This window comes from Aulonocara stuartgranti, assembly GCF_965226115.1.
Source record: "Aulonocara stuartgranti genome assembly, chromosome: 11".
In the NCBI taxonomy this organism is placed as follows: Eukaryota; Metazoa; Chordata; class Actinopteri; order Cichliformes; family Cichlidae; genus Aulonocara; species Aulonocara stuartgranti.
The window spans coordinates 4,924,271-4,942,219 of record NC_138947.1 but is presented as its reverse complement, the minus strand read 5'-3'; the positions used below and the strand labels follow the sequence as shown (position 1 = coordinate 4,942,219).

General features: G+C 40.6%; 1 protein-coding gene across 3 annotated transcripts in view; it reads left to right on the top strand.

The window, feature by feature from the left end:
* The window catches only part of rftn1b (raftlin, lipid raft linker 1b), a 132,969-nt gene that overhangs the window by 19,268 nt on the left and 95,752 nt on the right, over positions 1–17,949 (top strand). For all 3 annotated transcript variants that reach the window (XM_082552166.1, XM_082552168.1, XM_082552167.1), the window contains one exon: positions 7,820–8,003. In XM_082552166.1, the coding sequence (XP_082408292.1) occupies positions 7,856–8,003 (148 nt within the window). In that variant the 5' untranslated portion in view covers positions 7,820–7,855. The remainder of the gene's footprint in view (positions 1–7,819; positions 8,004–17,949) is intronic.

Below are 17,949 nucleotides of genomic sequence, written 5' to 3'. Positions count from 1 at the left end.
GATTCAGGGTGGCAAGGGCAAAAGAGGAAAGAAAGGGAAGAGTAGGGGATTTCCAACAAAAGTGTGCAAACCTTCTCTGGCATTTAGCTCATGCTGTCACCCGAAGCAGCAGAAATGAGACAGAAACTCAGAGGGTTAGTGAAGGACGTTTTTGAGGCCGAGTTATTGGAAAAATCAGTTGCTAATCTGGTGATTTCTCCATGAACAAGGCTTTTTGTAAGAGTCTGTTCCCAAAAAAACACTCGTGAAAGTCATGTTAAATTTAGGCAACTGGTGCTTTCACAACTAAGTTGTTTAGTTCAATCAATATTACCAGTGTCGACTAGTTCATTTAGACCGATGCCAGCCAGTCACTGGTGGAGACTAGAGCCAGGGTCAGAGAGGGTCAGGAAGGGTTTTGGTCTAGCTAGTAAACTCGTGAGTCACATAAGACTGTTGTATAAAAGTAATGCAAAGAAACTGCAGGATTGTGAGATTTTTCAGCAATAGCATGCTGGCAAATGTGAATCTGCTGATGGTGAACTGTTACAAAATCATTATTCAAATATGTAGTCTAGCCCGGAAGTATGGTTAATGCGGTAACCATGGTAACACGTATACGTGGCAGCATATGGTAAAGGGGTTTTCCCAAATATACCAAAGACCGGCAGTGACTTAAGTCAGTGTGCTGAGAGTGTATGTCATCAGTTTTTTAACAGATCACCAACTAAAGGTGAGTGAAATTTAACCATCTAGCAGTTATTATTCTATGGTATTCACTGTTTATACATGATGATATAATTATAAATGGGGTCCAGGTGCAGTCTCAGCTAAAAATTGGACAAAATTAATCGTCACTTCAAACGTACAACTTTGTTTTTTTATAAAGAGAGAACAAAAAGGCGACTCGTGAAAGTCAACCACTTGTGCAAAACCACGCTGAAATTATGACAACAGCAGTTGTTGGTAGTTGAGCAAAAGTCTCTTTGTTTAGCTTAAAGATGTCACACCCACTGAGCCGTACTCACCTTCTTTTTGCTTCCACCTAACAGAGTCACCGCCATTTAAGTGTTTAAGAGTATATCCATCACAATATGTTTTTAAAGCCACAAGCAACCATATTTTAATAAAAGTGTGCAGTGCAAAGTTAAGATAATGTTAGCAAGAACTACAAGTTATTAGTTTTTAGGCTCAACAACTTGGATATAGGGAGTGTCTGAGGATAAGAGACAGAGACACATCATATAGCTTATTCATTTCCAGCCTGAAGACAAAGTTGACAGTTGAGCATGTTCAGGTAAAGCGGTAAATCATTTAATTGGATCAGAGATGCTGGTGTTAGCATAGTGTATGGCAGAAAGACACAGAAACAGGCTAACAAAGTATTCATTTCTCTTGTAAAGTTGGGCATTTTGTCACAGGAGATTGGAACCAGCCTTAAGCGGCCATTCAAGGGGCTGCACTTCCACATTGGTTTGTTCCAACACTGTTTTCTGGACTTTTTGGACAACAAGCAAATGCATTTTTCTCAAAATAAGTCATTACGAGGGGTTGATTGTCAAGAAAGCATAGACATGAGTCACTCAATGCATTTCGGCCAACAACCAGTGCTGTTTTTCCTCATGTGAGGCCGGTCTTGTCCGCTCATTTTCATGGCGGTCTCTCTAACCACTCAGCCTTGTAGAGCTCTTGGCAGTACTCCTCACAATACCCATGGATGATACTGGATCAGCAGTACCCATCACCATACACAGTCAAGCGCCCCTTTACTTGTCAGATTGTAAAAGATCAAAAGTCAGAAGAAGCCAAAGAGGGTGAGGGAGACAAAGCGAGAGAGAGAGTGAGAAAAGAAGAGAGTAGGCTTAAAAGGGAGACTACACAGGGAAGAACACACGAACACAGTGTCCTAATTAATGTCTTCTTGCATTAATCCACTCTGAAGCTTCCCATGCTTCTGGGTTTGATCTCAGCAATGTTACTATCAAAGCCTTGTAACACGGTCCTGTAATGTGGGGAAGGTCTCCGTCAGACAGCATTAAGTAACTCATTTGGTATTGTGAAGCCTGTAAGCTGAAGACGGGGTTTTGTGCGATCATCGTCCACACTGATGTGCAATTTCCTAATTATGAAACTGGAATGTAAAGCTTCTCAATCCAATATTTTCATTAACAGAAGATTAATAATGTTCATATTCTGAAGGCTGTTGGATGTATTGACAAATTTACAAAGACTTATTGTCTTTGTACATTTCAGGAGGCTTTCTGGGCACCTTTTAGACTATTTCATTGTTTTGGTTTTACAGATAGAAGATTTTCAATTGTTCCATAATGTTCTCAATTACCAACCATACACAGTACCAAATCCAAGACACATACAAGGATAACAATTAGAATTTGGTAGAAAGTGAGGCTGTTTTCATAAGTAAAAGGTTTTGATCTCCACCTTTTAGCGTGTTATCCATTTTTAGTTGACTCTGCAGCGAGAGTACGCCAACAATGACTTACCCAGTCTACGGGCTACTCTTCAATGAATGCTTCGTAAATGCAGTTTATAGTTTAAAATCCTTCTGCTGAAGTTCTGAATGATCAGGTCCCATCATATCTCAAAAACCTCATATTATACTTAAATGCTCTCGGACGGCAACTTTCTTGTGCCTTCAGCTGTGAGGCGCCTCTTCTGTGGGCTCAACTATCAGTTTGGGAGACAAACATCCTCTCTACATTAGGCCACCGTAATCCATTCCTGAATTTTGCTACCACAGACTGAAGCTGCTTTTCTGCTCTCTCTTCTAATGTGTTTAACTTTTGTCTGTGTTGTTTTGTCTTGCTTTGTGTTTGGCTTGTTTGTTGGTGTTTCTGCCTTCTCTATGCTTCTTATTCCATACTCTTTCAGCCAACCAAGTGCTTTCTTCCCAGTGATTTGTCATTTACTGTAGGTTCTCCTTCTAATACTGTGGGGTCCTACCCTACGACAGTAAGCAAGTAGAATTGACTTTTGAGAGAGACCAAAACAAAGTTAAAAGAACAGTGAAGTTCATGGCTGTAGACTTTCATTTGGTGGCCAGATGTTTAGCTTTTCAGAATCCTTACTATTTCAATAAGTAAATAATACTACTACTACTAATAATAATTTAATAATAATAATAATAACAACAATGTGCAATAATCAAATGCTAAATTTACAGTCATAAAAAAATAATAATATGTGCCTGGTGATAATATATCTGTGGAGATTTCCAGCCCTTAAGTGTCTGAAAATCAATTTGTTTAGGTCTAATAATGTGCCAAATCCTAAGAGACGACAGGCGATGAACTCAAGGGATCAATGTGAGCACAGAAAGAAAGGCAGACCTTTGGACTGAATCATTGTTGTTGATTGACAGATGGGGAAAAAAAGCAGCAGGACAAGGGAAACGTCTCCCCTCATGTTGTCTATCGCATTCAGCACAATACAAAGTGCTATGGGATGTTTTTGTTGTAAGGGCCAAAACTAAGTGCATCACAGCCACAACAAAGCATCTGAATGTCAATCTTGGCTTATGAGAAGGGAATCTTATCGAATAAAACCTCTTATCAAATAAAACCTCAAAATGCCATTAGCAAGAGAAAAAAGATGCAGCAAAATGGCAAAAGGATCGTTGCTAATTCAGCAAAAGGGAAATCAATGGCCCTCTTCCTGTCTTTTTTTTTCTTTCCCATAACTACCCAGTATCTGTCAGCCCTGTAAAGCATCCCTAACTCTCTGTTTCAGAGGGGGGGCAATTTCAGTGCTACAACTGGCCAGAGCTTCAACCTCAGATGAGAGTTTCCTGGCAAGAAAGTGCCTCAAAAATTATAAATAAGTCACATTTCCTCCATCGGTTCAACTCTAAAAATACTCCCATTTGGCTTCACCTCACATTGCCTCCTCTCTGGGCTCAAGGAGCTATGCAAATACGAGTTCCTCCAGTTTTTACTTTGTTTTCCTCTAACACCCCTCCCACAACCCCCCACAACCCATCCCCTTTCCTCCACATCCCATTGTTCTGACTACTTCTTCTCCATCTCGTGTAGACTACATGACAGAGCCTCGCCTTCCCTCTTGTTGTTCCTTCTCTCTCCAGGGTAGAGGGAGAAATGATAAAAGCTATTTACAAGTAACTGTAGGCAACAGTAGGAATCCAACACTTGGGAAAAAAGATCTTTTCTCTTTTTTTAAACTTTGTTTTCTTTGATGGCAGAGTCATTTGTGATGCTGCGCGATGAACTGTAGCACTGTGTAGTGCAGTCCTGAGTGACAATTTAATGGCAGACTGAAGCGCTTTTAGAGACTTTGACTGTGCCATCTTCTGCAGATTGTGCTTGGCTTTTGTGTTCTTGAAACGGAAGCAAGACACTAGTCCTGCTTGGCACGTGCTGAGTGGGAAACAGATAATGCCTCAGTACATAAGAAACATGCTGCAACTATTTAGAAGGCTTCTGAAGCTTTCACTGTACAAAACAAGAGGACAACCCCCCCCTCAAACATGGATACTGTTTTCTGGGCTAAAGCTGATTGACCAGTTTCTAAAGATTTCACCTTTATGTCTAAATCTGGTTGAGAGTAAAATGCAATATTTTCAGGATATTAAAAGAGAGTCAATTCAGTATAATTTCAACCATTCACTAACATCACCCTCTGTGCATTCCTCTTGATTACAGGTGTAAAAATGTCATTATCACAGCAGTTTGTAAAAACCTGTTCATGCTATTTATCTACTTTCATACACATTTTGTACTCATTATGTGTTGTATGGGGATCTTTTCTCAACCTTTTGTTCTTGCGTGTTAGGTTAGCTGGTTAGCACCATTTCTATAGAGCTGGACAGTTTGGGGTCTAAATCTGCTGGACATCTGACATGTTTGCAAAAGTATCGAGGAAAAAAAAGTGTCCTTTCACTTTTCAAGCAAACGTAGGCGTTCAAGGATCCAGTGAAGTCATCCTTAGCGTCTTTGCATTGCTGGGTTGGTAGCTGTGTGCTTGTGTTCTGGTATTAGCTATAAATCCATCAGCTTGTGGTCCATTTCTGAGCGCTATTACAAGGCCTGGAGAAATATGACTGTTATACACGTTGAGATTTATAAAGCCCAACAAAGACGTCCATGTCGGTGCCACTGGAAACACTGGCACGACAGCCGTGATGAATCTCACTCTTTCTCTCTGTTTCCATCTTGTATGCTGATCATCCTTTTTCTATTCAGCCGACTTTAATTGCACGCTCTCTTTTTTCTCTGGACTCTACTTGCCATGCATTACCCGCTGCCCCCCCACCACCCAAACCCCTTTTATGCGAACAATCTCCAACCCGGCCACCCCTGTTTCCTCTTTCTGCCTTGATTGATTCTCACCTTTTCATTCTTGCCGTTCACCTCATTAACAGAGCCCCGTCTGCAGCTGGTTCCTTTTTTTGCCTCCCACTCCTTCCTACGTCGGAACCCCCGTGCCCCTCCTCATTTCCTGTCCTGTTGTCTCTGAAGCAACGGTCAACTCCGATTCTGCCAAACCCCTTCGATGTGCTGTAATTAGTACAGAGAATAATGGAGTAATAGAGAGGGATCTTCATTAGGTAAGGTGGAATAAGAGGGCGCCACTGCCATCCATCTGTCCATCTGTCCATCCATCCATCCGTTCTTGAGTTTAATCAGTGGAACACAATGAAATGTCACCTATTCCCAGATGAAGCCACTGGAGAGAGGCAGTGGTGCTGGCACAAAGCATTTGGGACACGGTGGCATCTGTAGTACTGGCCCTTTAAGGCCTCTCACTCCCTGGTTGTTGCTAATTTGGCCTCCCTAGGAATCAGGTTGTAAGAATATTTATTTATTCATGTTAATGTACAGAGGTTTACCAAACACGCTGTCCTTTATTAGTTTTCCGTCTGAAGAATCTTTGCTTTCCTGCGCGTGTGTATACATGTCCATGTGCATGTCTGGTCCTTGCTTAGGGATGCTCACTGATATCAATAAGTGTGTTATTTAAACACTTTGTACACTATCAGGTACTAGTACTACAATGGAGGTTTTCCATTATCTGTTTCTAAACAGTTGAGATCCTGTGTAAAATGTTAATATAAACTGAATGCAGTGATTTGCAAATCTCATAAAGCTGTTTGTTATTCACAAACATTTTTTTTTAATGTTGAAACTGAGACATTTGACTATTTCATGAAATAGTAAAGCTATATCATATAGAATGGCCACACACTAGGCATTCACTACAGATAAATAATTATCACCTAAAATTAGAATAAAGAATCAGTGATGCACAAGAACTACACATTCTTCACACTGACATGGTTAGAAAGTCTATTTGTTATTTAAACAGCTTTATTTTAAACCCTGGCTCGTTGAGGACCTGTGAGACTGTACCTGACCACTTACTTAGGTTTGCCAAAAATCCACAACGTAATCCACAATATTTACCAATGAGATACACAAACCTCTGCGCAGTAATCACTGCTATTGATCCGTGCATTGTAACAGATCCATTAAAGTGATTTTGCCCTACTCGGTCATAGAAATTTAAACTAATGCTCCTTTCACATGCATAGCTGGAAAATGTGATCACATATGCACTGATATGGTTAGGAGATTTGTTTGTTATTTAGACAGCTTTATTCACTTCTGTAGGTCTGCACCCAGGGGTTTGTCCTCTTTACTGTGAAGAGGTTAGTACTCAGTGAAATCTTAACTTTTTTGTAATTTCCCAGATGTAGTCTTCTTCTTTTGGGTGACCACCAGAGTGAATCGTCTGCATTTGTTTGGCATTGGCCATTCAAACGTGTGTGATCATTTAAACACATGAAACAAAAACAATCATAAAATGAGCGGTAAATCAAATTTGTACTACAAATTTATCTAATGTAGCAAAAAAGGTCAATAACTGGACTACCATACGACACTTAACCCCGACCTTCCTGTTTCATTCAGTAAAAAAAAGACCAAATTACACATCTTTTATTTTTATCTGCTGACATTTTTACATCTGGAGGAATTTAAAAAAGTTGAGCAGCTTTAACAACTTTTTAATTTCATTGGATCAAAACAGTTACCTCGTCTGCAAATTAATCAATCAATGGAAACAGCTTTATTTAATAGGGTGGTCAACAAGGAATTAAAACTCTCAATTGAAACTCACAGCAGATATGAACACAACAAAATTATACCCATTTTGATTATAGTAGCAAGAGCCAACATTGTACTTTTGGCCATTTGCAAAGCTTGGAAAGCCAAGTTATGGTTTGTAGCTATATATTGTTATTGTATTTTATTGTTTTTGACCACTGGTGCACAAAATCCTGTGCACGGGTGTTGTTGTTTTTTTTTGTTTGTTTGTTTTTTTTTTGGGGGGGGTTACAGTTAGTTTTACAGTTCACATAATTTGCTATTATAATTTTTCAAATAAGCAATAAGTTGCAGTTTAAAATCCATCCGTAGTTCCCGTTCAATTTGTTTCCATAGCACAAAGCAAAAGATAAACCTCTCTTGCAACTGTAGCTCGGTTAGCAAGATGGAAAACAGAACACTTATATCTCAGAAGTCTTTGAGTCTTTGAGTTAATTGACTTACTTTGAGTAAGTCTTTGAATTATTATGAACTTGTGAGTGACAGAAACATCACAATGGAATGCTAATTGTTCCCCAGTGATCACAAGAGTCTGTCAGCTGTTAAGAGCTCTACTTTAAATTTGAATAAGTCTTCGCTAGTTTTTTTTTTTTTTTTATAATCTATTTTAAATCATGCTTTTTATTGTTTTTGTTTTTTGCAATGCAATGTCTACTTTTTAGCTCAGCTAAAGAAGCACTTTGTCCATTTTTTTGTAGGGTCTTTGTAAAGAGTGACCTAAAAACTGTGGAGCCATGGGCTGCGGGTTACGCAAGATGAAACCAGTTTCAGAGGAGAACAGTCCAGGGAAGATTTACTCCACCCTGAAGAGGCCACAGGTGGAGACCAAGGTGGGCATGGCCTACACATACCGCTACCTGGACTTCCTCATCGGCAAAGACGGTAAGACGGACAACCTTCTTTTAAATGTGTTCAAAGAAACCTTCAATCCTTTTAATTTCAGAAACCACAGCTAGAGTGCAACCCACAATATTTACCACTGAGGTACACAAATCTCTGTGCAACAATCACTGCTATTGATCAGTGTATTGTAACTGATATGTTAATGTTTTTTTTGTGCTGCTGGGCCATAACAATCTAATCTTTCACATGCACAGCTGAAATTATATGACTAGCTCAAGGCTTTTGCTGCATCATATCTCTGCATAGTAAGGGATCAGCGTGCCTCACACGTTTTCCAAGGGATTACCTGCAACAAAATACACCATTCTGTGCTCTATGTGTGATTTTCTTTACCTCCAGTACAATTAATCTGTCTAGTCCCCTTCTAAAAATAGTACAATATCAAACAGCCAGTAATAAATAAAATATATTAAGGCACAGAAGAAATCTATCACTCGTGGAATAAAAGCTGTAATTTTCATCAGCATTTTCTTGTAATGACAGTGTTAATTAGTGCTTGTTCCCTGTATAGCAACATCCATTATAATTTCTTTTCTGACAATTAGTCAGTCATGCTTTCACGTCATGCTAATGATATAGAACTTTCCAGACCAATCCATGTCAAACTTCCTGCTGGCGACCATCAATTATGGGAGGTAGGGTCCAAGCTGCTAGCAGGGGATGCAAACAAAGTAAAAGGTGGCCTGCTGCAGTGATGGACTTTTTTGTTCAAGGTCACAAAGCTGTTTCTCTTCAGCTAGTTTTACTGTGATTTTACAATGATTCAGCTGCCCTGAATGTCTGTGCTCTCCGACCTGCCTGGTGGGCTGGAAAGAAAGTGGACATGCTAACGATGAAGATTACGCCTAAAGTCAAACTGAGACTGCTTGAGCCATGGAAAGAAATATGGAAATGATTCATTTGTTTTTACAGGGTAGAATCCATATACCGATGCCCACATATTCACATAGATTCAGGCAGAAATCCCCCCGCCTCTACTTCCTGTCCTAAATGAAGGTTGGTGCTGTTTCCTGAGATGCAGAGACCAAACTTCATGGTTTGGCTATTACATTGTATGTTTTGTAATGCATGTGAGGAGCACACATCTTCACTTTTGTTATGGCACGAAACATCTACTAATAAGATGATTTGTGTGAAAACTGCTTGGATTTCAAGTAAGCGGCACAGAATTCTAGGTACAGTATTTTAAATTGAACTAGTTTTAAGCAATGAGATTACACCAGCTGCAGCTGTGGTGAGAGTACTCACACCACATCCATCTTTGACCTATCTGGTTTAACTTAACCTAAGTTAAATCAGATAAAGATAAACATTATAGGGAGTCTAAAGTGCAGGGAATGACGGCACAGGTGTCAGACTAAACCGGTCTTTAAAGTGTGTTAACAGAATCTGTCCACAGGCAGGTAGAAGGACAGAAGGACACATAGACACAATGCCACTACACTCCAAACTGCCTCCCACTGCAGCAGGTGTCTCCTGAGCTGCATTTTGCTGGCATGAATCACACAGACTCACGAGATAAAGAAAATATGTGCTTAGTTACGGTGGCTGCTAAAAAACTCATTTTTACACACTTTGTTCTTCTGTTTGCATGCTTGGTGCAAACACGTAGGCACACACACACACACACACACACACACACACACACACACACACACACACAATGCATATATAAATACATATATTGATATATATGTTATGGTCATCTGAGGAGACAGCATTAGTAGTCTGCACGCACACGGACAAGATTTTGGTCCTAATTAAGTGTGCAATACTAATCAAAGCATGCTAACATAACCATTATTCTTCATGCTGTTGTTACAGGAAAGTAATTTTGCTAATGCCCCCCAAAAGCAGAGCTCCCTCCTCTTTTTCAACTGCAAGGCGTACTTTTCATTTTTCAAAGACTCAGCTTTGCTTCCAGTTCACTCCCATGACATTTTGCAGCTTGCCTGCAGAATCAAAACAAAGAAACCGCACTGAAGCATACACACACCTCGGGCCGTTTAGAAGACTAATCCCACATTATTATTAGGCTATTAGTCATAACCTGGATGATACTTTTAAAAACAGATAAAACATAGGCAAATGGGTATTGTGCTTTCAATGATTAGAATCCAACTGTCAGACTCTGTGTAAACACACTCAGCTCACTGGTTTCTGTGTTGCTGGAAAAGACATTCATTTACAAAGTGTAAACTTACCTGCCGACCTGTAGCTACTGAATAGACAGACGCTGACTCCAACGTTCAGGTGAAGGTTAATTTAACATTATATCTAGAATTAGGATTAGAATAAGGTCACACGCATAATGGATGTCATAAAGGTTAAGGTGAGCTAATGGGGAATGAATGTGCGCAGGGACAAGGCTGTGCGTTAGTGTGTATGTGTATGTACTAGGCCAGCGGAGAGTCAGGGTGCTATATATAGCTATCACTCTGTTATTTCTGCCCCTGACAGTTATAGCTAAAATGATTGCGGGAGGTGAGTTTTGGTGGGGTGGCGGTTGTTGCAGTGGAGGCGGGGGGATGGTACGGGAAGCAGGGAGATGTAGTGTGCAACGTGTTCGTCCTGGCAGTTGATTAGTCTCCATTAGTTTGTCAGGCGGACTGGACTGGATGGATGAAGGAGCCGGGGAATGTGGGCGTCCGGGGGGCAGGGAGGCTTTCTATCCTCCGTCATATGGGACCTGACATGAGGGTGGGGCTTGAAGGGGTAGCGGGAGGTGGATGGGTGCCTCCCTTTTGTTGAACTGCGTGCGTTTGTCATTGGTTCATGGCCACATTATTATCTTCAAGTATGCTCTTTAATGATGGGGGTTGGTACTTACTGTAATCAGTTTTGTCTTGCCTTATCGCTCTGTCACTGTCAGTGCGCCTCTGTCTATGTTTCTGCCTTTGTTCATCTCTTAAAATATATGTGTGTGTGTGTGTGTGTGTGTGTGTGTGTGTGTGTGTGTGTGTGTGTGTGTGTCTGCCGAGTTGAGCTAGGAACACATTGCATTTGAGAAATAATCCTGGGAGCACGGTCGAGTGTCTGAATCACTTCATGCATCAGCAGATTTTCAGGCTGAAGGGTTAGTGTGTTACTCATGGCTGTAATTACCTTGTAGCATGTATGTAAGTGTAGGCAATGATTCATGTGTCTGGCCTTTTCTCCAGGAAACCTGTAAAATATTTAAGGCAGAGTCAAAGATTATGAATATGAAAATAGTCTGTGGTAGAGCTGTAGGGCAGGGACATAACTATGGATACTTACATTGTCAGCGCCAACAGAACATTTGTTACACTACATCTTTAGGTAATTACACATACTTTTCTTAATTAATCACTTATGACTCTTAAAATTAACTGTCTTTACTGCTCTTAAAAGGTACCCTGTGGAGTTTTCTGATGTGGGTTTCATTCCAACCCAGTATTGTACCAAAGCATGTACCAGCCCCGCCGGTCCTGCAAGGCATGCTGTAGTCTTTTTCACATGTGAATGTCTGGTGAGTCAGGTTCAAACCACGGCTAAAGAGCAGATAGTATGAAAGGAAAACGTCTGTTTGTTTTGGGCAGCGGCTACAGCGTGCAGGGGCGGGACACATTGGGCCCACTATGAATTCTCTAGACAATTACCTCGTCTGCATTTTGCACATACTTTCACTTTTTATACAATTACTGGTGAATTACTGTTTTACCGTAACTCCTTATGCTGACCATAATTCTTGGTTTGTGTAATGTATTGATTTGTGAAGCCAGCAACAAATTAAAAAGAAAAAACAATCCATCATCTCAGACTATGTGGAGATCAAACCGTCAACCCTCCAATTAGTGGACAACCCGACCTTCCACCTGAGCCACAGACACACAGACAACAATCTTGTGTTGCAAATGTATCTCTTGTGCAGTAAAAGCACTGATTATGTTTTTTTCATGAAACACTTTAAAACATTGGTTTACGATCGCCGGTTTGTCGGTTTCTCTTCCATGGTTTTGTTGTCTCGTTCCGGCGTTCGGTAGCATGTGACTGCCACTTGTTAATCAGCAGAAGAGTGAGACCATTACAATCAATGTGCACCGCATCTGCTGGATACTCACGCACAAACAAAAGAGATAAACGTTGACTTCAGTGTTACAAGTGGCCAAAATACTTGAACTCATAAGCGATTAAAGCCGCAACTGTGCTGCACTGCTCTGTCAAAATAGAACCAAAAAACCACCAACGTGTTTAACCAGGAGTCATTTATTATTTCCTGTTTGACCTCAGTTCACCTTCTTTGTCGCAGTACCTTACTGTGATCGTTTTTAAAGCAGCAGAATGAAGAATCCCGAGAAGTGCGTGCCATTTTTACCTCCCTTTCAGCTCAGTGTTACTGTAACTTTTAAGTGGCACCCTATAATGATCCCCCTGTGAGCGTTCCTCTTGTTATCTTTTGATGTCGGAAGCCGAAACTTTAAACTCAGAGTCAAATTCAGATCGTGCTGGCCTGTGCTTATCTGCTTTATCTCCAGCTGTGGTGTTCTTTTACTGTCACAGTTTACATAAAAGCTGATTTATATGTACTGTGATTTCATTAAATATGGCCTATCATTGTGTTTCACAGCTCTACAGTTTTATCCTACTAGAGTAGCTTTGCATTAACAACATGCACCTTGTTTACCCATTAGAACTAAAACAGCTGTCTGAAACAAGTTGTTTTACTTTTGCTTCCTCCTCATATGGGCCGCGTTGCTTCTGATTGGTTGCCCCTCATAAACAACATGTTTGAATAGTAGGTAGTTGGTGGTTCAGTGCCCACAGGCTGTATACACACAGAGACAACGGGAAGAAAAACTGTGCATTCACCGTTGTAACAGTGTACTTATAACTGCAGCACAGGCCTCAGGCTGCTCTTAAAAGCTGTTTCAGTCAGTTTTTTCTACTCTTGGCGCTCAGTGACATCATTGAGAGTAGATATCTTTAATATGGTCATCCTACAGTTCTGGCGTGTAAGCATCACCCACCACATGTTATAACATTTTGCTTGTGAGGGGAGAGCACTACAAAACACTGTGAAAGTCAAGTGGTGATTCAGAAACCATTATCACTGTCTGTGTGAACAAATCTGACATAAGACAAAACCTTTCTTGTGGCAAAGACATCGGCCTCTGTGTCGCTTTTATTTTAACCTCTCTCTTCTCGAGTAAGGCCATATGCCCTCATGATGTTGAGTTTGCATTACTATGACTACTGCTCTGTGAATAATGTTTATAGTAATTGCTTGCCACGGTGTTAGATCATAGTTTTCTGCAACTCCCGCCCCAATGGCCCCTCAGGCTACTAACTGGCTACCAAATGTATGAAAATAACACCTTCTACTGCAGAAAAACGGTGATGAAAGAAAGAGTAAATCAGTGGAAAGCTCTACGTAATAAAAGCTCAGCACTAAACAGGAGCGTGATGAGTTGCTGCTGCTGCCTCATGTTTCTTTATCATTTTAAAGCATGCATTCAGCTTCACGGTCACTCTGCTGATAGCATTCAATCGCCTCTGAAAGACCTGGCAAAAAAACAAAAACAGAGAGTCTGTTTGATATTGAGATCATGACCCCACGGGGAACTGAGAGAAAGCTCGCGTTAGATGGCGTGGAAAGGAGCCATTTGACTGTGAATACAAGCGAACACACTCAGGGATGCGTGGCACGAATCTTATTTCCCAAAATGTGATTTTTGAAATGTTAAAAACATCAGGAGGAATGAAAGATTGAAAACATGCTCAATATGTTGCAGCTTTGTGGCATGTGGTCGGGAAATACTGGAGAAATAAAGATGTCGTCCTTGAAATCAAAACTGGTGAACAAGCATAAGACCATAACACGCACACACACACACACACAAAGGACTAGACACACCGTTTGATATCATCTCGGGAATGAGACACATCATTTATATGCAAAACCCCTGGAGCCCTGAGTCCCCTTGTTAATATGAGCTGTAGCTGTGGCGGCAGGTGAGTGACACACAGGAGTAGCTCCCTCCCGTCACTCCACTCAGATATAAGACAGAGCTGTGGGAGAGGTCAGCAGGAACGCTGCATGCCGGAGTGGCTTTCCGAGGGGAGATTAGTCCTTGGATGGCGGGGGAGCCTGGATTTATCCCCTGGCTCCCCAGCTTGAGAGGTGGAATTGAATCGCAGCTATTGGAGGGGAGAATGACATTGAAGACAGAATTCACGGTCATCTGGTTTTTACATTATATTTCCATTATATTCCCAGTGCTCAGAGTGTGGCTGTACAGCTGAAATCCAAATTGTAAATTAGATGCAGCCCAAAGTGAATTGAATCGGAAATGTATTTCTGATGGTCTGAGAAATCAAAAGGGGCAAGTGGTGATTATGTTAGGAAAATAGTGAATTTATAATCTGGACCTCCTTAAGAACAGTTCGTCTATCTCACACTGAGATCTCCTGATGAAGGTATTCAGCGTGATTAGTGGAAAATCGTGGAATCTTCCATGAACCGCCGACCAAACCAGCAGTGCAAATTCAGGCTTGTGTCACAGCGTCTTCTCTCTTCCTCCATCCATAGTAAGTGGCACACTTAGTGGGTGCTGCTTGTATTGTTTCGAGCCACTCAGGCAGCAAAATGCCAAGCCATCGTTTGCTGAGACAAAGATGTCAGAGCAGCATTTTAGGCGCGTGTGACAGAGCCGGAGCTCAGCAGGTTCCATTCGTTAAGCTTCAACCAGCTGCAACTGCTGACAAAGTTTTCAGCAACAGGAAACGCAGATTTCTGCCTGGTTCCTTCCTCTTTCTTCCCCCACCCCTCGCCCTCCCTCCCTGCTCAGCAGTATGTTTAAGATTAGCTTTTCTGGTAATGCTGCATACTCTGTGCAGGCTGCTACGTGTGTTTGAAGGCTTTGTTGTAGTTAACCCAGATCAGCTTCAGGTACATGATGTGTGTGTCTTTTATTTCTCTCCCTCTGCACACACATACACACATTATATATATATATATATATATATATATATATATATATATATATATATATATATATATATATATATATATATATATATATATATTAGGGGTGCAACGATACACAAAATTCACGGTTCGGTTCGGTTCGATACTTTGGTGTCACGGTTCGATATTTTTTCGATACAAAAAAATGTTCATGCCTTTTTAATTTGTCATTTATTAAAATTATAAATATATATTTTAACTCAAAAGTACAGTTTTTAAATTTAACCCTAACCCTTGTGCGCGTTTTTTATTTTGACAGCGAATGTACCTGCGGACCACTTATGTGCAGCCCTGGTTATTTAGCTCGTCATATTGCAGCCACAGAAATTCTTTTGTCCATGAAACCATAAAGCTGCACTTTCTTTTTGCCTTATAGTCTCATTTGTCATAACTTCTCCGTTTTGTGGTAAGCTTTTCTTTGGCTGTCACTTCTTCACCCCGACCTGTCTTATTTGGCTCAGCAGAACTAAAATATATATACTGCTACTTTTACACACGGACTCACATAAGCTCAGCGATTCTCTGCGCGATCAACCTCTCACATGTTTAAGCTTGCTGCGGGAGATTTCACTTGTCATGTTTGCATAGTAAGCTAACAATTAATAAGACGATGTCAGAGGAATTGGTGCACAAATTATCATCACTCACAGATCAGTGCTGTCATTGCAAAGTGAAAGCAAAAAAACAAGCGCAAATTCAAACGCGATTTCAATATGTCACATATTGACAGTGGCTCACCGATGCCAATGACATAATTACCCAGCTACATTTCTGAAAGAATGCAAAAGCATTGACATATATTTTTCCTACAATAGCCCGACGGGCAGGGAAGAGATAGATTTTTGTAGCCCGACTGGAAAGATCGCTAGCTCCAGGACGTCAGGCTAGCGATTTTGCAAGCCCTGTATCTGATTGAGGAATCACTCATCTTTGGAAAAGAGAGTTTATTACAGAGAAATGGCTCTTTCCAAAATAAAAGCTATACTATCCGCTTCTTCTGGGCTATATTCTCAGCAGCATAAGGAGAATCACGTGCTAACAGCTGTCTAAATGACTCGGCTAAAGTTAGTAGCATGCTTGTTGTTTTTGTCTTTGCACTAGGATGATGTCGGCGTAAATGTGCAGTCATATTCGTTGTGTTCCCACTAGTGCTTTCAGGTTAATCTCGTTGAAATGACCTTAACGCCACAACACGGCAAATCGCCGTTAACGAGCTACCGCCGATCGCTCCGTGCATGGGCCTAGACGGCCAACACGTTAACGAGCTAACTGCGCTAACACACTAGTTCACACCAATGTAATTAAGCATTGCATGGCACATCCAACATACTGTTTTACTTTAGTCCATGACTCGCTTACCTTCAGGGTCATACGTCACATGAAAACCAAAATAATTCCAAACGCCAGATCTGAATGAGAGTGGGGGAGGTCCATCTTGCAAGGAGAGCTTAACTTCTGTCTCGCTAGCTTGCCCTGCGCTCTTCCTCCTGACTATGCTGTCTGTGTTGAGCGCTCAGTGGATCTGCGCTCGACAGTGCAGCCTAGGCGGAGTAGTCGAACGCAGATTCACTGAGCGCTCAACACAGACAGCATCGTCAGAAGGAAAGTTGATAAAATAAATTACAAATGTTGTATTGTTCGATACATATGCGTACCGAACCGAAAGCACTGTATCGAACGGTTCAATATCGATACGAATATCGTTGCACCCCTAATATATATATATATATATATATATATATATATATATATATATATATATATATGAACTCTGCCTCCTGACATCTGACCCACGTTAAACTCATGGACTGAACATACACACACCCACAATGGACAACTGTACCCTCAAACACAATAATAACATGGACTGAACCACCACTCACAACCACTAGCACTTTATATAGCCTCTGTAGAAACTATCTACACCCTCACTTATCTTAACTGCACTACTGTATAGCTCTGTGTAAATAATCATTCTGTACATTCGATAATCTTTAATCCTACAACTGTTTACAACTTGCATAGTTCCCATTTCTGTATAGCTGTATATCCCAGATTCTGTAAAGTTATTTATTTCATATTCTGTATAGTTTTTCATATTTATATCCTGTTCATATCCTGTACATAGCTTGTACTCACTACAGCCTGTACATACTTATAGTTATAGAATATTCACAACATACTTCATACCGTGTACATTATAACATACCATAATAGACCCATTTCTGTAATATACTCACATATCTATATTATTGCTAATATATATTGTAATATATCTATATCACTAAAGCACTTCTGGATGGATGCAAACTGCATTTCGTTGCCCTGTACCTGTGCATGTGCAATGACAATAAAGTTGAATTCTATTCTATTCTATTCTATATATATATACAAAATATTCTGCACCTGTTTTGAATCAGATTTTTCGAGCCTGCTCATTGAGTGTGTTACAGGTTTCTCAGCTGGCAGTTCTTATTGTGGGAGATGGGAGGGTAGCGAATAAAATGGGAGGTCAGAGGGCCAGAGAATAACAGAAAAAACTAAATGGAAGCAGGTGTACCATGGCAAGTGAGATTTAGAGAGGCATTTTAAAGTTTAAAAAAGCTGCAGAGGCATCTGGATTTTTTTTAATCTAAAAATCCCAGAAGATTTATGAGATTCCAGTCATAACTGCGCTTTCTAAAAGGCCTTGTTATCAAGACTTTTCCCAGTGCTATGGCAAAATAACATATCCTGGGGCTCTTTGGGTTTTATTTTTGAGATATTAATTCTGCATGTGGGTGGGGAACCTGTGTGCGTCATCAGATGAGCAAGTGACTGTGAGCGTCTTGAAAAGAGAGGAAATGAGGGGAAGAGATAGAATCTGAGATAGGGACTGTGGGTGGTGTTTGAGGCTCCTATATGTATGTTTTTGTACATATACACATGTTGTTGGGT